General features: G+C 55.1%; 1 protein-coding gene across 2 annotated transcripts in view; it reads left to right on the forward strand.

Annotated features, from left to right (window-relative positions):
- The first annotated feature begins 425 nt into the window (after positions 1 to 425).
- Positions 426 to 23,291, forward strand: part of CLMN (calmin) — a 105,272-nt gene continuing 82,406 nt past the window's right edge. For both annotated transcript variants that reach the window (XM_040641478.1, XM_040641479.1), the window contains exon 1: positions 426 to 526. In XM_040641478.1, the coding sequence (XP_040497412.1) occupies positions 445 to 526 (82 nt within the window). In that variant the 5' untranslated portion in view covers positions 426 to 444. The remainder of the gene's footprint in view (positions 527 to 23,291) is intronic.

Below are 23,291 nucleotides of genomic sequence, written 5' to 3' on the forward strand. Positions count from 1 at the left end.
AGGGCCCTCCCGGACCCGGCGCTGGGACCCGCGGGCTCACCCCGGCTGGCGTCGCCCCGCCCACCGCCCCCTGAGACATCACAATCTGGGGGCCTGGACCCCGCGCCTCATCACCGTCCGTTTGCAACCAAACAATCCACCCAACAAACGCCCCCGGGGGAAAAAAGAGAAACCGGCCGGAGCCCAGCCTCCCTCCCCCCGCCCCGCCCCTCGCCCCCCGGGGCCCCCGCCCCCGGATGGGGGAGTGAGCGCCAGCCGGGCGCCCCGCACCCGCCGCCCCGCGCCCGCCCGCTGCCCGCCCGCTGGCGGGCGGCCCAACCGCGCGCCTCGCCCGCCTGCCGCCGCTCGCCGCCGCCGCTCCGGCTCCGCGGCGCCCTCGCCCGCCAGGCTCTCCGCCCGCCGCCCGCGCCCGGCCCCGGCGCCCCGGCCCGCCGCCCGCGCTTCATGGCTGCGCACGAGTGGGACTGGTTCCAGCGCGAGGAGCTCATCGGGCAGATCAGCGACATCCGCGTCCAGAACCTACAAGGTAAGGCGCCCCAGCCCCCCGGGGAGGGACGCCCGGTCGGGTGGCCCCGGGAGCCCCGGCGCCGCTCCCGCCCGGACAGCGCCGCCCCGCGCCGCCCCCTGGCCCCGCCTGACCCCGCTCGGGTCGCCGGCCTGCGGTGGGGGGGCGGGGAAGGGGGCTGAGAAGGCGGCCCCCAGAGCCCCAGCCGGCGGCCCGGCCAGATTCGCCGTCGCCCAGGGGGTGGGGCGGCACGTGTGTGTGTGGTGTGTGTGTGTGTGTGTGTGTGTGTGTGTTGGGGGGGTCCCGCTTTCTTTAGAGGGGACGTCACGACTCTCCTGCAGCCACTGCTGCGAGTTTGGCCAAGTTTGAACGTGTGGGCTCTTGGGGGCAGTGGCCCAGGTCAGGGAGGGAGGAGAAAGTGCGACTGCGTGTGTGTGTGTGTGTGTGTTTGCGCGCGCGTGTGCGCGCTGGTGAGCTTGCACACCTCCCGAGTACCTCTGAGGCTAGGGGAATGGAGTGGGGGGCGGCGCCTGAGGGGCTGGGCTGGGGACCGGCGGCCGGGGCGCGGATCCCGGAGGCTGGGAGGGCTCAGGCCGGGCCAGCCACTTGCCGCAGGGAGCAGCCCCTGCGCTGGCCCCGGGGCTCCACTGGGGAGGGGGCCTGCCGGCCGCGGGACACTGGGACGGACGGGCGGCTACATTGAAACAAGGTGAAAGAGAAACTCGGGAGGCCAGCGCGTCTGACCAGGGCTAGGGTTGGCTCCCGCCACACACGAAGTGTATTAACCTTTCAAGAGTTTATTCATTGTGGAAACTTGGAAAGCACAACAATATTTACAGGGAAAAAGTCACCCACAAGCACCGTCTAACCCACCCACCCAAAGAAAGCTGCTTGTCCCGAAGGTGTATTTCTAGCCTCTCTCTTTTCCTACGTGGGCTTTGCAGAACTAGACAGAGTCCCACTTCCGGCCTCTCTCCAGGCACGGAGACCTCGCTGGCCAGGGGAAGTTTCTTGAGCAGTTTCCTGGGCAGGCTGGGGTTTCTAGAGATTCCAAGGTTGGGGGCACTGCATAGAGAGCTGGGAGACCCGGACAGAGAGAGAGATGGTGGGGTGGTGGGTGCCCTCCTACTGGGTACCTGCCTTTCCTGCTGGAGGGGAGGGAGTCCCAGCGGGGAGGGAGGGTGCAGTGGGGGGTGGGGAGGGTGGGGGTGGCCAGTCAGTCAAGTTTAAATATTATACCTGAGAGACTGTTTCCTGATAGTCCATGCGGGCCTGCTCCACCCCTAGGCTATGCAAGGACAGTGCAAGCAAAGGTGACCTCACATGGGGTGGGGGGAGCCTGGTTGCAGTGGACACTGGAAACTGAGTTTGCTCTGGGCTGCCCTGATGCCTTCTGGTTGTGATTTGTGTAAGAGGAGAGGAACAGGCTGGAGATGTTGTAAATGATCCCTTTTGATAATAAGCCTGGTATCTGGATCCTGTTGCCCCAGAACTGACATCCTATTTGGGGGCGGGAAGTAGCATCTCTTGCTGAGATGGCATGTGGTTTGGGCTGTCATGGTGTGTGTGTGTGTGTGTGTGTGTGCGTGTGTGTGCGCGCGTGTTAGGCGATCAGTGGGTGTTTAGTAAACACATGCTAACCAGTTCTCAATGCAGCAACTCCCTGCATTCCTCTCAGGTCAGCTCCCGGCGTAAAGGGGACCGACTTTTGTGAAGGGTTGTTCAGCCATAGGAGCAGTACACCTGGAGCTCTGAGACAGGGCTTCACTACATGGGGCAATTTGAGATGGGTCCTGCAGGTTCGGTAGGAGTTCACTGGATGGGCTCTCCCCCCAGCTCCCAGTGAACTTTTAGGCAATGCCAGGTACAATTTGAGCATCAATGGGCTTTACCATTTAAAGAGACAAGCTTTTACATTTGTGTCTGTATATTATGCATACATCTTATGTATGGTTACATATGTGTAGAAAGCATGCATTAATCTTTGGTGCCAGCCCAATGAATTTTAACCTGTGGATAACCCTGGTAACCGCCATCCAAATCAAGATGTAGATAATTTCCAGTGCCTGGATGGTTGTCTCGTCTCCTTTCCCAGGCGGGGACTCCCTCCCCTGCTACACACATGCACACACGCACACACACGCACACACGCACGCACACACGCATGCGCACACACACGGCAGCTACTACTCTGAGCTTTGTCACTGTAGTCTTGCCTCGAGAACGTCCTATGCAATGGAAGAGTACAATACATTCTCTTTTGAACTGACTTTCTTAGCTCCTCGTGATGTTGGTGCAATTTATCCACGTCCTTGCCTATATTTTTTGAGAGGTTTTATAGGCCGCTTTATTAAAGTATAATTTACGTATCATGAAATTCACCTGATTTAAGTTTACAATGCAATAATTTGTAGCAAGTCGACAGAATTGGGCAAACCTCCCAAGAGTCCAGTTTGGGCACGCTTTGACCACTTGACAGAGCTCCCTGGCTGTCGGCATAAATGTATGTCTCAGCCCTGGGCTCGGGCAACACGCGGGTCCTTGTTACTGTGAAAACAGTTCTGTCCCATGACTGTACCCCTGTCTGTGGGGCTGCTCGTCGGTGAGGGACATTGAGGTTGTTTGCTGTTTGGGGCTATCGTGAAGCTGTTTGTCCTGGGGCGGGGGGTGTTGGCACCGTGGAGGTGCCTGTCGTGGCTTTGTGGCTGTTCGGGGCAGGAATCCATCTACTGTCCATTTCTGCTTTGGCTTCCCTGTCTTTTGCCTGAATGCTCTGCAGAGATTTTCTCTCCTCGCCCCCGTGGTCCTCAGGAAGTCCCAACCAAAGGGCCAAGTCCAGAAGGCGCTGCTCGCCGTGCTTTGAGCATCCGCCCAGACCAGCTGGTCGGTGTCGCTGGGCCTGGGCGCGTGCGCATGACCAGCTCTGCAGGCCGCGGACAGGGTGGGGGACCTCGTTCATCCAGACTCCGTGTAGGCGGTAGTTAAGGGAGGCAGGAGGAGTCCAGGCAGAAGGGCTGTGTTTTGAATAAGGCCACGTGCTTGCTTAGAGCACAGGTAGTCAGCAGTTGTCGTGGTGATGGGAGGCTGGGTGGTGTGGGATTTCATGAATCTGTAATCCTAGGGACCAAGGAGGATGTCCAGCCTCCCATCTGTAGGTGGGGGCCGCTGGCTGCTCTGGTGGCCAGGCAGTCCTGTGCTTCTCACAAAGCTTTGACTCTCGTGGTCCTGGGACCAGGTGCTTGCCCCAGAACATCAGGCTGGAGGACACTGCATTTCGGGGAAGAGCAGTTCAGGAGCATACCCGTGTGTTTGCATCTTTCTCCGTATCTGTATTTCGAGGTTGACTTGGAGGTATGTTGGCCTCTGCTCCTTTGCTCCTTGAAGCCTTTATCTGTGGTCCTGAATGGGGGTTTCTGGAGTCCAAACTGATATGATTGTGATGTCACCCGATCATCCCCCGCAGACCCCTGGAACGAAGACTTCCTGGCCTGTCTTCGGAGCCCGGGGTGAGCCAGGCAGAAAGCATGGTCTCTCCCAAGAGGCCTGCCCCTCAGCCTGCTGTAGCTGCCACGGGGGCAGATGAAGTCCTCATGGATACTTTCACTCTGATGGCTCATCACAGTGCTTGGAAATGAAGCGCTTGCTGGTGGAGAGCACAGGTGTCCGTCTGGACCGCGGCTGCCTCTGCCACCCTTATGGGCTCCCTTTCAGTGAAACAGACGTGGCCCAAGATGTTGACCTTTTCAGAGAGGAAAGGGCAGAGTTGCAGGGTGTTGGCGGCCTCTGCCTGGGGGCCCCACTTCCCTGCAGCTTCATGGGGTAGCACTGAGGTCAGAGGGGGTCAGTTAATTGTCTGTGCCTTCGTTCTCGGCCTGGCTGTGGGTGGCCGGGGCTCCGGTGCCTTGCCCGTGACAGGGCTACTTTGGCTGCCCCCTTTCCCTCTTTGACTTGGCCTCAGGGTCCAGCTGAGTGCTCCACGGGGTCTGACTGTTGGTCAAAGGAGGGGGGGGGGCATTGGGAGTTTGGAAGACACTCTTGTTCGGGGAGGAAGCCCCCACCATCCTCACAATTCCCAGTACTTTTCTGTTCAGTTCAATAAACGTGTGCAAAGCACATAGCAGGGTGAGGACCACAAGGAACGCAGTGGGTCCTTGTTCCTGCCTTCGGAGGGGCACGAAGCCAGACTGGGGCTCAGACGTTCTGCTTCTGGCCTCCTACCACTCCAGCACCGGCTCTGTCTGACGCTGTGAACCTTGACCTTACTGCTTCAGAACAGCTTGGCTAAGACCTGGTCCCCAGGGCTGGAGGCGGATGGAGTTCGTGGGCCCAGGCAGGCAGAAGGCCGTCCCCACTGCTGCTCTGGGGGGGAAGCCAGAGGGGAGCACCCGCCGCTGCCAGCTGGGCCCTGCTGGCTGGTCCTCCCTGAGCTGTGTCCCCACTGCTGCCTCAGCGTCCCCCCTCAGTCAGAACGAGTTAGGAAGCCATACCGCTCAGGGCTGACAAACAGGAACGGCGATTTGGGGCCCTTGGAATTGACTGATAGACAGAGATGGTTCTAGGCACAGTGCAAACTGCCTCCTTAAGCTTTTCCACAAGCCCAGTCTGAGGTGGGGTGCTTGTTTCGAAAGTGGAGAAGTCAAACAACTTGCCCGAGGTCATGGGCTTCTAAGTGGAGCTGGGATGTGAACCCAGGTCCCACTGAGCCCACGCGTCCCGTCGTACTAGCTCTGTGAGTCAGTGTGCTGGGCGCCCAGGGAGACGAGCTGGGAGCCTCATGGCTGGGAGCTGGGTGGGCCTCTCAGAGGAGGGGTGTTGGAGTCAGGCCTTGAGGGCTGAGCAGAAATGGGACTGCGTGAAATCCCCGTTCCACGGTGTCAGAAGAAGGACAGTCGTCAGGAGAGCCTGAAGGCAGGCTCCGGGCAGGACAGTGCCTGTGTGGTTAAAGAGATCAGCCTTGCCGTGTTCTCCACCCCCTCCTCTGATTCCGCTGGCTCAGGTCCAGGAGCAGGCCTTCCCCGTGCTTGCCTGGACTCAGTGGTCACCTCTTTATGGCCCTGGGCCTTGCGTCACCTCTTCCCTGTATCCACCCGCTGAGCCATCCCACATGTGTCCCTGGTGAACCCTTCGGTGGGTCTCCATGACGAACCTGTGGGCTGAGGGCGGCACCTAGGTCCATCCCAGGACGGTAGCATCATGCTCCACAGACGTCACGATGTGAAAAATGCTGGGCCGCACTGGCTTACGGGATCAAGTCCAAGCCCCTTAGCCTGGCCTGTGAGATCCTCTTTGGTCTGGTTTGAGATGCCAACCAGCCTCCCCTCCCGCAAGTGCCTACTCACTCCCAGCCCCGGCACCCTCCCCTCCTGGCTCTTATCCCCATACCTGGAGAGCTCCTGTGCATACAGCAGAGGGATCGGGGATGTCACTGGTCCTCGGTTACCCAGCACCGACGAGGGATCGTTCCTGCTTCTGCCTCCCCCAGCTCCTGGAGGGCACAGCAAACATGCTGGAGGTTTCTGTGTGAAAACAAAGAAAATCAAATGCAGAGGTTTCCTGGCCTATAGGAACTTGCTGCCCATAAGGCCCCAGCCCAGGTCTGTGTGCTTGGTTCTAAAGGATAAATCCTCACGGAGAGCGTTTTTTTCTGGGCTTCCTGCTGGAGTCAGGCCACAGGCTTTGAGTTAACTCTGGATTTTGCCCCCCAAAGACCATGTTCCGGTCGTGGCTTCTTCCCTAACTTGGGTGTAGATTCTTCTCCAGGGGCCTTTCCGGGTGGAGCATTTTGTGCAGCTGGGGAAGGCATGGCCAGGACCCCGAGGCTGACACCGTGGGATTCTGGGGAATCTCTTCCCTGGCTGTGCTTCGGTTTCCTCACCGCAAAACAAGAGGGCTGAACCAGCGGGCTCAGACGGGCCCCCTGGGAGATGGCGTGAGGAGTGGCACGGCCTGAAAAAGCGTGCCCAGGTAAAGGCACTTGAGTTCCAGTCCCCGGCACGCTTGGGTGGCCCGCATGCCATAGCTGGTCACGCTCCTGGATTCTTTTCGCTCTTAAGTGCTGGACGCTCACCCCCACTGAGGGTCCCCTGTAGAAGAGGTTGCAGTCGCTACGTTCGTTATGGAAGCACACCCCAGTAAATGGTGTGCTCTCTTGGCCTGCTCTCGGCTGATCAGTTACGGCGTCTGTGAAAAGCCCAGGGAAGTTCTGGAACACCTGCTCTGAACCAGGTGGGCAGAGTTGAAGGTGCCCGGTGGGTGCAGGGACCTGTCCACAGGGCAAACAAACTAGGGGATCCTGCCTGCACCCCTGTTACATTGTGCAGATGGCCGCAGACCTAGGAAGAGGTGTCGCCCAGGGTTACTTAGAGGCCCCGGCTCCTGGTTGGCCCTGACTCCAGCAGAGCAGCCCAGAGCCACGCGGGAGCGGCAGAGCTTCTGACTAGCTTGAGTGCTCCGGGGAAGCGGCCCTTTGCCCACGAGGCCCAGATTGTATTAACTGCCCTCCCTGACCCGTGGAACACTCTGGCATTTAATTTTTGACTGGAACAGCTGAGGCCTAGGGCACAGTCCTCCCGCCCGACCAGTCAGAGGTCTCGCCTGCCCTGCTTCAGAGGGGGAAGTGAGAAAAATAAAGTAATTGTCTTTTTAGTGCTTGAACCATTAAAAGTGAACTCCCTGTTCCCATAGAAACCTTTTCGGATTTCTCCCACCCCCTCCCTGCATCTTTTTTTTTTTTTTTTCCGGTGGTAGATTGTGTCGGTCACAGAAGGAATTAGAGGCGGCGTCAAAAATCATAAGTGTGGCTTTGAAGAATCCTTGGTGGGTTTTTCCTCCTCACCGGCCTGTCTCCTTGTCTTTTGTTAATTGTTTTCTATGTGGGGGGACGGGGTGGCAAACTCTGGTTTGCAGGCGGAATCTGGCCCACTGCCTGTTTTTATGCATAAAGTTTTATTGGAACACAGCTGTGCTTGTAATTTGCATATCGTGCATGGCCGCTTCTGCCCTCCAAGGGCAGTCGAGTAGTCGTGACAAAGTACCCACGAAACCAGAAATACTTACTGTTTGGTTACTCCTTGGGATGTGGGAATCCAGAGGGCTTTCTGTGGGATGGCAGGGGCCTTAAACCCGGACTCGACCCTTGACCAGTCGGAGATGCTCCCGATGACCTCGGCGGATGATGCTGACTCCACGTATAACAGGCCCTGGCTTGTTTCTAGAAGGTGGATGCGCACCGAGGAGGGTTCCGGCCCTGCCTTCCAAAAGCACTTGCCATCTGGGAGCCCGGCGGTTCAGCCAAGCAGCAGTGGCTGAGTCCCCCTGCGATCCTGGGAGCCGGTGTGGAGGGGTGAAGGGGCCGCTGCAGGGGTCCCCAGGACACAGAGGACATGCGTGTCATGAGGCTAAGATGACGCATGTTAGGACTGAGGGTGCTCAGGGGGCTGCTGCAGGACCGGGGGGGGGGTGAGGGGAGGCCCTGTCCAACCTTAAGAGTGGGGGTGCTGCGGGGATGGGGAAAACGTGTAACTGCAAATCTCTGTCTGCAGTGTGACACAGGGAGTAGGGGAGTATATGGTGGAGAGCAAGGCGGGGTGGGGGGTCTTGGGGAGGATTGTGGCCAGGGTTGGGGTGAGGGGCGTCCAGGGAAGGGGGTCCCAGAAGTAGCCTGGGCACCTGACAACTTCCTTTTCATCTTGCCCTTCTGGAGCACCGTGATCCGGAAGATTATAGCCCCAAGCCCTCCAGGACGAGGACGAGGACAAGCCAGGGAGGATCTTGGGGAATTTGCAGAAGCCCTAGAGTCACTTGTCGGGTCTTGCAGAACTGGAGGTCTCATCGGAAGGACCTTTAGGGCTCTGATGATGTCATGCCCCGCTCCTGCCTCCCTCTCCTGGGGGGCTGTCCATGCAGGCAGGAACCTTTGCGATATTTATATCCCTCTCCTCTTTTAAACTATTTTCAATCCTCTATGGTATGACATACTTAAAAAGCAGGGTTCTGAGGCCTTCTAGCTGGGAACTGGGACAGGGGGTGGGGAGGGGGCACAGAGATGACCTAGCCAGTTTGGTGGCACAGTAGCTTAGCCCGCCCAGGGCATCTTCTGCTCACCCCCCTCCCCGTGTCAGTCCCAGTCCCGAAGGGGCTCTTCCCTCTCGCCTTTCCGTTCCTGACTGCTTTTGCCGACATCTTCCTCCTCAGTCTCCAGGACCACCGTTTTCCTGCCTCCGGCACCTCTGACCCCATTTCATCCCTGCAACCCGGAGATCTTTCTCTGTCTTGGTAGAAGACGCCAGGTGCTCTGGCCCCCTCACTTCTCCTGCCCTTCCTGGAATGAACCAGAGCCAGCTGCACCCCCCACAGGCCCTTCCTTCCTTGACCCTGTACCTTTGTGCGCCTGACTCCTGCAGAGAATGACCACCCGGCCTGGCTTAGAGCAGCCTCCCTGACTAAACCCCGCCTACACCTGCCTGGACAGAAATCACAGCCACCTCTGCACCCCCCAGGGACCCCCAGAGTAGGTCCCTGAGGGGAGTGCATGTATCTTTGTCCCATGAGCCCCTCAGATGGATGAGGTCTTCAGAACTGTCTGCTGAATTGTTGGAGGCTGAACCCTGGACCCTCAGAGATGGCCCCGTCCTGATCTCCGGAACCTGGAGTTGGTGATGTTGCTTCACGCCGTCAAGGGACTTTGCAGATGGAATTAAGTGAAAGATGTTGAGATGGGAGGTTACCCTGGATTTATCCAGCGAGGTCCAATTAATCTCCAGCATCCTTAGGGAGGCAGGAGGCTTGGAGAGAGAGAAAGGAGAGGTGACGGCAAAGCCGAGGGCATCGTGATGCCGTTGCTGGAAGGTCCATGAGCGGAAGAGAGCAGGCGGCTTCTGGAAGCTGGAGAAGAGAAGGAGATGGCTTTTCCCCCTAAGCGTCTCCAGAAGGAGCACAGTCCTGCCAGTAACTTTGATATTAGCCCTGCAAACCCATCTCGTGCTCCTGGTTCCCAGAAATGAAAGATAATAAATTTATGTTGTGTTGAGCCACTAAGTATGGGGTAACTTGTCACAGCAACAATAGGAAGCTAAGACACGAATTACAAGTGGCTGTCAAGCTTGGTGGACACCCAGGTGGTGGCATGGACCCCGAGCCGGGGGTGTAGAGACTGGTGCTCTGGCCACAAGGCTGCCACCACTTGGCTGAGGCTACCTGGCAGAGCGCAGAAGCAGGGTTTGAAGGGACAGGAGAGAGGGCTGGCCTGGGCCTGCAGGGTCTCCACCCAGGAGTCCACAGGCAGTGGTGTGATCTGAGATACACACAGGGCTGCGAATGACCCTGGGGACGACACGGAGAACGATCTCTGCTCTGGGGCCTGGGTGGTGTGGATGGCTGTGGCACGACTCACAGAGGGTGACATCACCACAGCCTCTAGGTGCCAACCCTGTCGGGTGGATGCTGGGATTCAACACGTTCTGGCAACTGTAACACCTCCCTTCTAATACTCGTGTTCTTTTATGGTCAAGATACACGAACCCTGGAAATGTTGTTAACGGAGAGCAGGTCCAGTCCCAGGCATTTGAAACGGTCTTCTACTTCATGTGAAATACCAAAGTCTTTTGAGAAGACAAGAAAACATCCTTAGGGTATTGGCTGATGGGCAGTTCTCAATTTTTGGTGGCATTAAAAGTCCAAGACTAGACATACAAGTTATGAGGACCTTAAATTCCCGGAGAATGGAAGAAAAATCCTAATCAAGCCTCACGGTTGGAGCATGGTTGAATGCCGCCATATTGTATTCTACCGTTTTACCCACTTTCCCCTTACTTCTTAGTTGAAGGGCACCCCCCCGCCCAGCTTAAGTTACTCTGGTTCCATCATCTTCGTGGCATTAAGTATGAAACCAGTAGTAATCACTGATAATGGCACTTTCTTTTTCTCTGCTTCTACTTATTTTTATAAAACAAGGATGAAGTGCAATCAGCTGTTCCAGTAATTTCTGAAACATGGTACCATGAAGAAGGCAGTGTAGCTGAAGGGCTCCCCTGTGCTGTGGCTCGGCCCCTTCGTTGTCAGGCTGACTTCGTGAAGACCTGACTTGATTAGCAGAGAATAATTTGGAATGTCATTGTTGTAAAGTGCGTAATACAGAGTACAGGTTGTATCAAAATCACCCAAGTCAAGGAGTGTCTTAATCGGTTATAGGACATTGGTGTTGTGATTATGCGGAATATGGGAGGAGGTGGCCATTTGCTGGACGCTGTCCATGTCTTCCAAACAGCCCCTAGTGGGCATTATTATCTGTCCCCCAAACACTAAGGCTGAGCACGAATGCCAAGCTACTGAGCTAACAAGTAATAGAACCAGGAATCAGAAGTAAGTCTGGGAGGCTGGAATAAGTTGGGGGGAGGGAGTAAGAAGAGGAGGCACCAATGGGACTTGGGTTTGGGGGAGGGAGAGACTTGGCGAACACTGGCTCCAGGCCCAGTTGGCTATGGAGGGTGCAGTTGACTTTGAACCCAGGAAGAAAGCTGGATCAGGCTGAAGGATGCTGGGCAAGGAGGCAGCCAGCCTTGTGTATTAGCCTTGTCCGAGGGGACTCAGTGACTCAGCTGTTTGTGGTCACATACCTATCAAGTTCTTCACACCGTGACAAAATCAAGTCTAATTTCCTAACTGATGATTCCCTGACTAGTGATTCCCAGGGGCAGAGCTGAGAAGAGTAGGGACAGGGATCCCATTTTAAGAGGCTGACAAAATGAAATCCCTGTAACCTTGAATTATGGCAGAACTGACTGGAGGCAGCCACGGGAAACCATCCCGTCGTCCTCATCAAAGGTTGTGATAAGGGCAGAATGAGATTATAAAGCACGGTCACCTTTACTGTATCATTTAATTCTCCTGTAACCCCTGAGATTCGTGTTCTGTCCCCTCTAGAGATGCAGACACTGAGGCCCAGAGGAGGTCAGTGTAGCTAGAAGCTCATACCTGAGCTTTCATGTCATACCGCGACCTCTGAGACTTCCCCTGACCCTCCAGACCCACCAGCACTTGCCGGGAGCCAGTCTGTACAAGGGATTCACTCTCCTTTCACATACACAAGGGACTATGTGGAACTCTCCCTTGGAGAGCTGGTCTGGCCTTTGAGCTTGACTCTGATCTAAAACAAAACGAAAAGTGATATCTTCCAAATCAAAGCTGAGGGCCTTGGGCCCCAGCGCCAGGGTGTTGGCAGGCCTGGGTGATGGCCTGTCAAGTTCCCAGCATTGCTGTGGCAAGTGCCGCGAAATGGCGTGTGATGGCTTACCTGTGGGGGGATGTGGGGGACAAGGCGCCATGATGCCACAGGACTGATGATGAGCGAGCAGTGGAGGTGGCCAGGAATCAGTCAGGAGTTGCCTTTGATAGACTGTGTTTGCCCTGGGTGGGCACTGCTGTACTGGTAATTATTATTAGTGGGCCCTGGTAAACCAGAAGGTTCAGTGCGTTGGGCACTGGGGCCCGTCCTGGCCACCACCGTGTTCCAGGCGCTGACTTCCTGTTCGAGGCTCAGCGTGTGCTCAGTGTCTATCTGTTGGTTATATGAATGTAGACTCGGAAGTGTAGATTCCAGGGTCTGGCAGAGCTGGGTTTTTAGTTTTCATGTCTTTTCTATCGACTAGCTATAGATATCTGAGCCTTACAACATCTTTTTGGAGAAAATCCCACCTTCTCTTGGTTGTTAGAACATTCGGTGACATCACATGTCTTCAACATGTTTCCCTTTCCCTTGCCTTTTCTAAATCATACATAACTATAGTTTCCCAAGGTTTGTATGAAAAACAGTGGTTCCCCTATTGCCCCCTTTCCCAGAAGCAGTCGCTTGCAGATTTTTTTAGCTGATGATTTTGGTATTTTCCTCGATGTCTCTGAATAACATGCATGTATTCCTTTGTCTTGATTTCCAACCTGAATTCCAACCCTGGGAGGTAAGGCTTTAGATCTCCTCTTTACCTCTTCTTTTTTTTTTTTTTTAAAGATTTTATTTATTTATTTGAAAGAGAGCCAGCCAGCGAGAGAGGGAACACAAGCAGGGGGAGTGGGAGAGGAAGAAGCAGGCTCCCAGCGGAGGAGCCTGATGTGGGGCTCGATCCCAGAACGCCGGGCTCACGCCCTGAGCCGAAGGCAGACGCTTAACGACTGCGCCACCCAGGCGCCCTCTTTACCTCTTCTAACCTCAGATCTTTCCCGTCCTCTCAACTGCCTGATATGTTTTCATCATACTTTTGGTAAGATTAGTAGTTGGGGTTTATATTGTTCTGACCAGGCTGGCACTATTCAGAGCTGAGTCATGTAGTAACTTATGAACACTCTTCCTTTCCTGTTCTTTTGATTTCCTTGGAGTTAGAAACTGTGCGTTGTTATGGGCACATGTGCTTATTAATTCATCCCCAAACTCTACTAGTGTTCTGCGTATCCCCTCAACTTGTTGGGTTGTATCAGATAAGTTCTCTGTTTCCTCTTCGTGAGCACATCAGGGTGCTTTGCCCTACTGCAGTCTGGACTCATTACCCTTCATACCTGAGACCTGGCTGTCACCTGGGCCCTCTGTCACTGTCCTCTGTGTCCTCTCTCACCTCTCTCCTGCATTCGATCTCCCATTTCCTGTCTTCCTCTTCTGGCTTAGTCTCTTGAATACCGGGGCACATCCTTCCCGAGAAAGTGTGTCTGAGTGGCCGGTTTTCCGAGAACTTGTCCGTGGGAAAATAAATTTATTCTCTTCTGACTCTTGATTGCTAGTTTAGCCGGGTATCAAATTCAAGGTTGGAAATCATTTCTCTTTGGAGTATGGGAAGCCTTGCTCCATTGTCTTCTGGCTCCCAGGGTGACAGCTGAGAAGCGTGAAGCCACTGTCCATCCTTTGTGTGACCTGTTTTGTTCTCCCTGGAATCTTGTAGGATCCTCTTTTTGTCCCCAGTGCCCTGTGACTTCAGGTGGCCTGCCTGTGTGCTGGTCTCTCCGTGCTGATCACTTAGTGAGACATTTCCCTCTCGAGCTGTGTCCTTCTGTTCTGGGACATTTTCTTGTTGTCTTTTTTTTTAATCATGATTTCTGCTAATGGTTTTCTCTAATCTTCCAGAACTCCTTTTATTTGGATATTGGTCCTTTTGGACTAATCCTCTAATTTTCTATTTTCCATCCCCATTGCTTTTTGCTCTACTTTCTGGGAGATCTCCTCAGTTTTATATTCTGTATTTTAATCGACCACATTTTTAATTTACAAGAGTTCTTTCTTATTCTTTAGAGAAGTCTTATTTCGGGGCTGCGGTACCTTCTCCTACACGCTGGGAATATTCATGATGGACAGTGACAGCCGAGGTGGTGCTTTGAAAGGCAGGAGCTGGGAGCGCCGAGCCAAAGGGCCTGGTTCGAATCCCAGCTCCGCCACTCACCTGCTTTGCGAGTTTGGGCAAATTACTCCACCTCGCTATTCCTCAAGTACCTCGTCTGGGAAATGAGGTTAGAGCATTGGGATCTGCCTCGGTATTGGATGTGCTGTGTCTGTGTCACATCTGTTACATCTGCCCTTTTCTTTGTTTATGTGCGTTGGTTTGGTTTGGAACTTTTGCATTAGAGCCTTCTTTGTTTAGCTGGCTCCTAGTCCTTGATTGTTTTCTCATGTTTAAGAGCTGGGGACTGAAAAGTGTTCTGTAAGCTCGGAGCACGGGGGGCGGGCCTTCTTGGCGGGGAGTCTCTCTGTTGGTTGCCCTCCTGGGTTGCGTCATGGGGAGCCCCTGTGTCAGTATCCTGAGGTCTTCCCTCCTGGCTGGTCAGACTCAAAGAGTCTTACAGTCTTCTGTCCAGAGGGTCCAGGCCAGGGTGCTAGGGGTGAGGGGTGGGGGTCTGGGAGCTGGAGGGAGAAAGAGGGGCTAGGGGCGAGGAGCTTTTCTGCATCCAGTGTGCAGAAATCACTTAACTGTGCCATTTTTCAGCTCAATTCACACTCAGACCTTCTGTTTTATCCTCTTTAGAGAACAGACTTCCGGTCTTGTGCCTGAGGGAGGATGGGACCGTCACCTGCGAACAGATGTGGGGGAGGGGATAAAGGGACTCATCATCTTATTGCCTTCCCCCGCCCCATGTCCAGAAATACCTGCCACCTCTAATTCCCGAGAACCTTTGAGACTTCTGGGTGGTAACTTGGGCTGTTCTTGTCTTTTCTCGCTGCCACATTAAGGTGTGGATTCCTCGAGATGCTAATTAGTTACCACAGGTCTGTCTTCTCTCCACCCTTTGGGATTTTGCTGCTGTCCTCCCTCCTTCTGTTCTCCCCGTCCTTGGGGATTTATATTCTAAGCATACCACAAACAAGACCCCTGCAGCTTTTAGTAGGATTTCGAGATGGACTGAAATCAGAAGCCCGTGCTCAGTGTAAGCCTGACTCCTGTCCTGCAGGAGTCACTCCTTCGCCTCTCCAAGTGTCTCAGAGTAGCCGGGGAGGAAGCCGGCGAGGGCCCTATCCACCCCAGCCTTGAAGGTTTGAAGTGTGAGGACACTTGCTTGGCTGTGTTCCCTTCCATTTTGACTGTTTTCCAGAGACTGCTGCCGAATCCTGGTTACCAGGGGAGATCAGGGAAATTGCAGGGGGGTGTGGTCACCCCTGGTGGCTGTTTTCCCAGCCACACACTCTGGTTACCTGAAGTTTCGAGGTCTGGGAATCAGGGGTCCAGGTCGGGGTGCAGCTCTAGGGACGGAGGGACCTCTTCCGATGAACTTGCCCGTGACGTCCTCCCAGGTCTCAAATCCCCATCCAGCAGGCTAAAAGCTCCTTTCGGCTGGGCAGGTGGGGTTTTCACTGCCCCCCCCCCCCGTGCCAATCATCATACACTTGCAGGGGGCTGTAACACAGAGCCGTACAGTCTGTGCTGCCCACGGGGTGCACTGGCTCCCCAGGAGAGCAAAACCAACCAGGGAAGGAACGGGTTGTTTGGTTTCTACATTGTGTGATGTTGGAGCCCTGCCTGCTTTTACAAAACGTCCCGAGCCCAAAGCCACAGGCTACCTGGGGGAGAATCGGCTGGTGCCAAGCTTTGAAAGTTAAGCTATTCTTCATGGCAAGATTAAAGATTGTCCTGCCTGAGCTCCGTCAGACGCCGGCAGGCCGACTGCACTTGATCTTCTAAATTTTTGAGTGGGTTGGATTACCCGGAAGGAGGAGCACCGTGGAAGCACCTTGGAGATAACCAGGAAAGGCGGAATCAATACATGACCCTCCAGGCCCCCTGAGATGAGGCTTTTTTATCCTGCAGCCCTGATCGAGTAAACAGAATTGATGAATAGGAACAAAACCAGAAAAAGGAGAGCCTGCCCGATCTCCAAGGGAAAGCAGTGTTTGAGGCCAGGTGCGACCCCGAATTTTTGCTCCTTTGCTTTGTGCCTGTGGAACTTCAGCCAAATCATGGGTCCCTATGGAATTTTGATCTTTTCTGTCTGTAATGTGACTTTAATAATAGTAATACCTTTCTAGGGTTGTTGGGAGGACTCAGTGAAGTCATGAATGCCCAGTGCCCAGTGCTCATCAAGACCTTTTAAATAAATGTTTCTTTCTTTAAAAGAGGAATTGGGGGGGGGTATGGGGATGGAGATTTTGATAGGGGTCCAACTGAACCATGTGAATGAATCAATTGCTTAGTCCATATTTCAAGGTCAGATTGAGTGTCTATACTTGGGATGATGTTGTGAAGACCACAGGGCACTCGCCGACACTAAGTGACTGGTCCAGCTGGAGGCCTGGCATCCTTTGGGGATGGGAGAGATGATTGGGGTCGAGCCATCCAGCAAGATGCAGGTAGCAGCACCTTGTGTGGGGAGGGCATTTAGGACAGGTAGCTGGAGATGAGCCAGGATGACCCTCTAGGTGAGTGAGGAAGTTGGTGTGAGCCAAGGTGCAGAGGCAGGAATGTGCTGGAATGTTCAGAAGGGGAGCGGTCCAGCCTGGCTGAGAAAGGGGCCCAGAGTGGGGCAGTGTCTGTGGGTATGCATTAATCATCAAGTGACCTTTTTGACTCATCCCCCCCCCCCAACATTTCATCCTGGGGACATGGCCTAGGCTGGCTTGTGGCCAGCTTTCCTCGGTGAGTGAGCGGTAGGGGGGACACTGCTGGTTTTGGGAGCAAGATGGTCTTCCTCGGATGGGATGTTCGGGATGTTCCATATGTTACAGGTGGTTTAACATCCTCGAGTGAGCCCACAAAACGCTGATCAGGTGACCATCAGAATCTCCCTCCACATTTCTTCCCGGGAGTGGAGACTGCCCATTTAAGACTAATAGGGTACCAGGGATGCAAATGAAGGGGGAAGCCGTGCTTCTCCAGAGCTGTCTCCACTTGTGTGTGCAGAAGAGTCATAAATACATGTGCCCCTCACTCAAAAGCCTCTTTGACATGAAACTCCAACTCTGAGGCTCTTGGAAAATCAATAGTTGATGTCATAGTCCTTCTGTGAATTGTGTCCATTATAACCAAGCTCTCCTCGGCTGTTGGAAGAATCCAGCAAAGTGATGCAATAATGCATGACCCTTTTGGATTATTCCATGGAAAATTACTTACTGCATCAGATGCAGAAGCTGCAATTTTTATTTCTGTTTTCTAAAATATTGCCCGCTTTCTCTCCATGTCAGACCAAGCAGAGCCCTTCTGGTTCCTGGGTTAACTTTGTGCAAGGACACCATCCAGCAGATAGGTACCAAGTGTCTGCTCAGTGTCCGGCACCTTCCCAGGGCACCAGGGAGATACAGGCCTGTCTGTTCTGTGGCAGGGAGTCAGTCCCCAGGGTCCCATCGGGCTAGAATGATGACCGTGATGGGGAACTACTGTGAGTGCCTAACAAGGGAGCCCTGCCTAGGTGCCACGAAGGACTTTTGGACGAGGTCACATTTTCACTTGAAATGAGAAGAATAAATGGGAATTAGCCAGATGGAAGGGGGAGAGGAACATTCCATGCAGAGGGGACAACTCATCCGGAGGCTGAGGTGGGCAGGAGCATGGCTCAAAGACACAGCTCTACTGACTGGGGCCCACAGAGATTGCCAGAAGGGCTGTGTTGGCTCTGGAGCACCTGTTGTGTGGAGCCCTTGAGCCCCACCCTGGGTGAAGATGGGCTTGTCTCCAGACCTGGAGGTAGAGCTTCAGGATTTTTTCCACGCAGCGAAGCTCATGGGGTGTTGGGCCGTTATCAGAGGGATCCAAAGGTCCGTGATTCACTTCCTTTCAAACAGGCTCAGCTCTGAAGACCTGCTCCCCACCACCGAGAGTGCCCTGGCTGGCTCTGGCGCTGGGCCATGGAGCCGGGTGGCTTTTGTCTTACTCCTCTGTGTGCTTTGGGGTGAGCAAGCCCCGAGGGTCTTGTGCCCTGGGGGCGTGTCCTGTCCTCTCCCCCTGTCATCTCATTTCCTCTTCCTGCCCCTGTCCCAGGCCCGGCAGATCTGCCCCCCAGCCAGGAGGGGCTGCTCTGTTCTAGCGCCATTTTTCTGTGGTGGGAGGATTAGAGTGTAGATGGTGATGGCAGTATAGTCACCATCTATGTCACCATTATGTCCCCATATTGACTCCCTGCTGTGTGCCAAGAACTCTATTGGGTATTTTATATTTAGTTCTCCATAAACTGTATGAGTAGGGGAAGTGCTCATTTTTTATCTAGGGTATTGAGGCTCAGAGAGGTCCAGTACAAAGTTCACGGTCACACAGCTCGTTAGAGTTGCAGGTTCAGAAATTGGCTTTGGATTTTCTTGCTCCAAACCTGTGCTCTTTCCACTAAGCCACACCAGTCCCCCACCAAAGCCAAGTTTGCAATGTGCTTTACAAGCCTGTGGCTCTGGCCACATTGAGTGCTCCGTTTTGACCTCAATGTTTGCGGTGAACACTGAGCGCCTCGATGTGCGCTGTCCCCTGTGGTCGCCACCACTCACCTGAGGCTCCTGGGGGGACTTGTGTCGAGTCCGTGTTGAGATGTACTAGGAGTGGGACGTATGTGCCACGTTTGTGGACCCGCTATGAAAAGAGAATGTAAAACATCTCAGTAGCGGTCTTTAAATATTGCTTACATGTTGAAATTGAAAATACTCTGGATATAGTTGGTTAAGTAAAGTATGCTGTTAAAGTGAATTTCACCTGACTCTCTCTGATACGGCTACTAGAAATTTCCAACATCACCTGTGTGGCTCGCATTCTATTTTGACTCAGCAGGACTTCGGTGAGACTGTGATTTCTAGACCTTTTAATGCTTCCAACTGCAAACTCGGTGCCTGTGTTTCTCCTCTTCCTGTGCAATGCCCTTGAGCCCCAAGCCCCCTTCTGAATTACTACCCCCCCCATGTTCCTGAGACTCTCCAGGGGGGACTCCTCTCCTGCCTGACCTCTGACCCCATCACCGGAAATGCTCTTCCAGCATCCCCTGCCACCCTGGGCAAGTCATTCCACCCGCCTGAGTCTCAGATGCCTCATCTATAAACTGAAAGTGACTCTTGCCCTCCTCGTGGGGTTGTTCAGATACGAGGAGATGCGTCAGGCCCTCACAGCGCGTAGGGGCCTTCTGTAGCTGACCCTTGTCACCCTCATGACAGACAGCAGGTGATGGAATGCTGGAGAGGCAGGTGAGGCGCCCCTGCACGCCGGGCAGATAGGAGGGGGCTGACCCGCCCTGTGTCCTGCAGGCCAGGCACGCGGGCTGGAGGCCTGGCTTTGCCATTGCGTACCTGGCGCAGGGAAATCAGAGAGGGGCCTCCGAGCAAATGGGTCAGGTGCCCACCATAATCCTGTCTCTAGCGGCCTTAGATTCCTCACTGGTCCATCTGTTCCCTCACCTGGGCTCAGATCTAAAGACCCTGGGGTCAAAGAGTTAAAACAGTGATTCACGGTCCTGGTGGGACCATCCTGGCTGGTGGCGGTGATGAGGGGACATGGGTGGAACAGAGGGCAGGGCAGAAGGAAGGGAAGGGTCAGCTCTGCCCTTAGGGGGTGTTCTGTCTGAAAACAGGGCCCTCATAGGCTGGAAAAGCTGCAGATTCCAGGGCGAGCCCCCCGACCTCCGCGGCCCGTTTCCTGGTCTGTACGTGGAGGACACCAGCACCTGCCTTATCAATAATGCCCGGGAAGCCCTTGGCACCGCGGGGTGCTGTGGTCTGCAGGGGGGTGTCCCCTGGGGTACTCGTCTGTGGCAGTTGCTGGTTTTGTTTTCACGTGGTTATATAAGTCCTATAACCACACTTTGGGGCCCCCACCCTCACACTTCTGTGTCGTCCCTCTGGTCTTTCTCATGAGTTCCTGTTTCCACACTTGTATGCATTACCCTTTGGGGCCTGCTTTGTACTTTCCCATGTCCCGTCTCCTCCAGGGCCTTCTTCCATGCTGTTGGGGAGCCGCCCTGACACCCCGTGCTGGGTGAAGCCTCCTCTGCCCTTGGCACTCAGTCTCAGCTCTTGTCACTTCGTTGTCACGCCCCTGTGACTTGTGACGGGAGAGCCCTTTGCAGGGAAGGTCCGGTCTGAGCCGCCTCTGAGGGCCTGGCCTAGAGCCGGCCCAGCAGCGCCCATAGAGGGGACGTGCCATGGCCCACTGAGTGCCCCGGCTGGAATTTTCTTAACCAGCTCTCTCCTGAGAGACGTGCCGCTGCTTTTCACGTAGCGTGCCCCCTTGACCATCAAGCTCTGGACGGCTGTGTCGACTCCGGGGTGACGTTTTCTCAGGATAGATAGGCTCCCTGAAAATGGTGACCAGGTCCAACATTCTCTGACTCTCGATCAACATTTGTGGGGAGTTTTAAACTTGGGGCTGCTGCTGCGGCTTCTTTTTGGGAGTGGGCTTCCGGTTCCCCTTCAAGCTCCCTTCACTGGATACTTAGGCAGAAAAAAACCAATCGTGAAGCTGATCCCCACGGGAGTGAGTGGGAGCCAGGAATAAAGACGGAACAGGCTAACTGCATCTTGGGCTCCCCTCAGCCCCAGCTGGCACAGGTCGGGGGGAGAGCTGGGCGTGAAGGCAACTCCCCCAGTGTGGGCTGCATGGATGGAGCCTCGTGGGCCAGCTCTCTGAGGACAGGGCCTGTCCAGAGAGGAGAGGGAAGGAGGGGAGATGGCCAGGGAGGGCCAGGCCGTGCTGTGGGATGAGCGCAGAGCCCGGGGGCCTCCTCAAAACAGTTCCCCTGGAAACTGCTGGAGGGGAAGGCATCTGCTTCATGCAAACCTGAGGTCCCTCATCCTCAGTGCAGGGCGATTTTGCCCCCAGGAGACATCTGACAAGGTCTGGAGACATTTTTTATTGTCACAGCTGCGAGGATGCTCCTGGCCTCCGGTGGGGGTGACCCAGGGATGCTGTCAGCGTCCTACAAAGCACAGGACAGCCCCCAGCACAGAATGACCCAGGCCAGAATGTGCACCCCGCTGAGGCTGGGGAGCCCTGCCTTAGGCCGGTCTGAATTGCCTGGAGGGCTTGCTGAACCACAGCTGTCCAGCCCCACCCCACTAGGTCTGGTTGGGGCCGAGAATTTGCATGTCTGGCTGGTCTCCAGGTGCTACTGGTCCCTCAAGGTGGATCGGTGACCCCAGGGCTCATTCGCCCCCTCAGCTGCTAGCTAAGGCTGTTTCCAGGGCTTGCGAGAGCTTGCTGGGCGCTTTGTGAACAGATTACCTGCATATCACAACCGTCCTGGGAGAGACCTACTTTTGTCAACTCCCCCATTTTCCAGAGGAAGAAACTGAGGCTCACAAAATATGATTCGCACTAAGTACCTGCGTGCCTCGCCCCCAGCAGAGGGGTGAGGTCTCCCTCTGGAAGGGCCCAGGCCAGCCCAGTGGCAGCCTCCTGGTCCAGCAACTGCCAGGAGATGAGGTCGGCATGCTCCTCCCCCTTTCTCCCTTCCCAGTCCAAGTTCTGCTCATTAGCTTCCCGGGGTGGGAGGGAAGGGTCCCTGGGCTTTGGTCCCGTGTCCTAGAGAAGAGTGGCAAGGGGAGGCTGCCCAGGACTGCCAGCTCTGGGGACCTGTCTCCCGCCCAGAAGTGGATGGACAGGACCTCAGAACTCAGGTGGCGGAGTTAAGCCCCCTCATGCCCCTTCCCGCCTGTGGGACTCAGTGTGGGAGCTGAGGCCTGATGGGCCCACGGAGGGCAGGGGGAGACCCAGGTCTGTGGGATGGCTATGCTGGATGTTGGGCCCCAACACTCATGAAGCCGGGACTTGAATCTTGGCTCCTCCCATGACTTCACACAAGGCCCCTTTTCACGAGAAATGGGGGAAATTCTCATATGCCCTTCAGAAATGTGGTGTGGGATAGCTGATGCCCGCCATATGGGTGATGCAGACCCAATGCACAGCAGCCCTTCCAGAACCAGCAGCCGCTGGTTCTAGGCTGCCGAGGAGCCACCAGACCCTGACCGGCTTCCAGTCCCGATCTCCTCACCCAAGAAGGGAGTTTGAACTGGCTGGCCTGTCTTCCACACAGTGGCAGAGAGGGTCCGATGAAGCCTGGGGGAGGAGTGCCCCTCCCTCCACTTCCCATCTGTCTGCCTTTGCCCCTCACCACCTCCAAGCAGCCTTCCTTGATTCTCCACCTCCTGTTTCCAGCACCCCAGCACTTAGCCCTCTGCCCCCTAACGAGCCTTGACAGCTCTGCTCTGTGAGTTGTGAGTTCCCACGGGCGTGGGCTCTGTTGTGGTTCCCTGTGTCCCCCGTGCCTGGTGCAGAGTGGGTGCTCAGCAAACACTGGAACGAATGCACAGAATGACTGTATGCTCGGAGAGCTGTCTTGCTCCTGCTTTCAGAGCACCTCCCCTCTGATGTGGCTGTCGATGGGGGCTGGGTACCAAGAAACCCAGAATATTCTCTGTGGGCTCTGGGTTTCCCTGGCTGCTCACTCTGACTGGGCGAGCCTCTTTGGGCTGGGAGAGGGCCTGAGGGGGAAGCACGGGGAGGACCCTGGACAGCCCATGTCTCCTAGCGCCACCCACTGGCTCATTAGACCCTACGTCCTGCCAAGGCAGGATTTGGTCTGATTCGTTCATGGATGTGTCTGGAATGTGTCGTTCCAAATGTCTGGAATAGAGTCTGGCACATAGAGGGCACTCAATAAACATTTGCATGAATGAATGAATGAATTCTAGAAGGTGCTAGAAGGTTTTTTATGAGGCATTAAAATACCTGGAACCCATGCAGAGCCTTCAGAATCTGGCTTCCCCACTTAACACGTTTGTGCGATCCACCTGGGTCATATGTCCTTTCTCATGGTAACATAGGAGCTTTTAAAATAAGCTTCCTTCCAAAGATACGTTGGAGTCAGGAAAGCCCAGATGGACTCGCGAAGCGGCCCCTCTGGCTGTGTGACCTGAGGGGGTTATTATGCGTCTCTGGGCTCTGGATCCTCTTCCGCAGAGTGAGGGTGATGACGCCCCAGTCACGGGGGGTTAGGTCAGTGTGCTTACTTTTATGTGGCCTGTTCCATTTTACGTGAGCCTGCGCCAAGCCCGCTGCCCCTCCCTGTGGAGACAGAGAGCGAGCGTGTACCAGTGCGAGTGGGGGGAGGGGCAGAAGGAGAGGGAGAGAGAGAGAATCCTCAAGCAGACTCCCCGCTGAGCCTAGAGCTTGATGCGGGGCTCGATCTCACGACCCTGAGATCACAACCTGAGCTGAAATCAAGAGCCGGACAGTCATCCGACTGAGCCACCCAGGCACCCCTTAAATGCACCTTTTTGAGTGAAACAGTGCCTGCTCCCGTTACGGATTCTCCTGGTTTACACTTGGCCCTGTGCTCAGGCCCGAGATCTCCTTAGCCTGGG

This window comes from Ursus maritimus, unplaced genomic scaffold, assembly GCF_017311325.1.
Source record: "Ursus maritimus isolate PB19 unplaced genomic scaffold, ASM1731132v1 scaffold_25, whole genome shotgun sequence".
Classification (NCBI taxonomy): domain Eukaryota; kingdom Metazoa; phylum Chordata; class Mammalia; order Carnivora; family Ursidae; genus Ursus; species Ursus maritimus.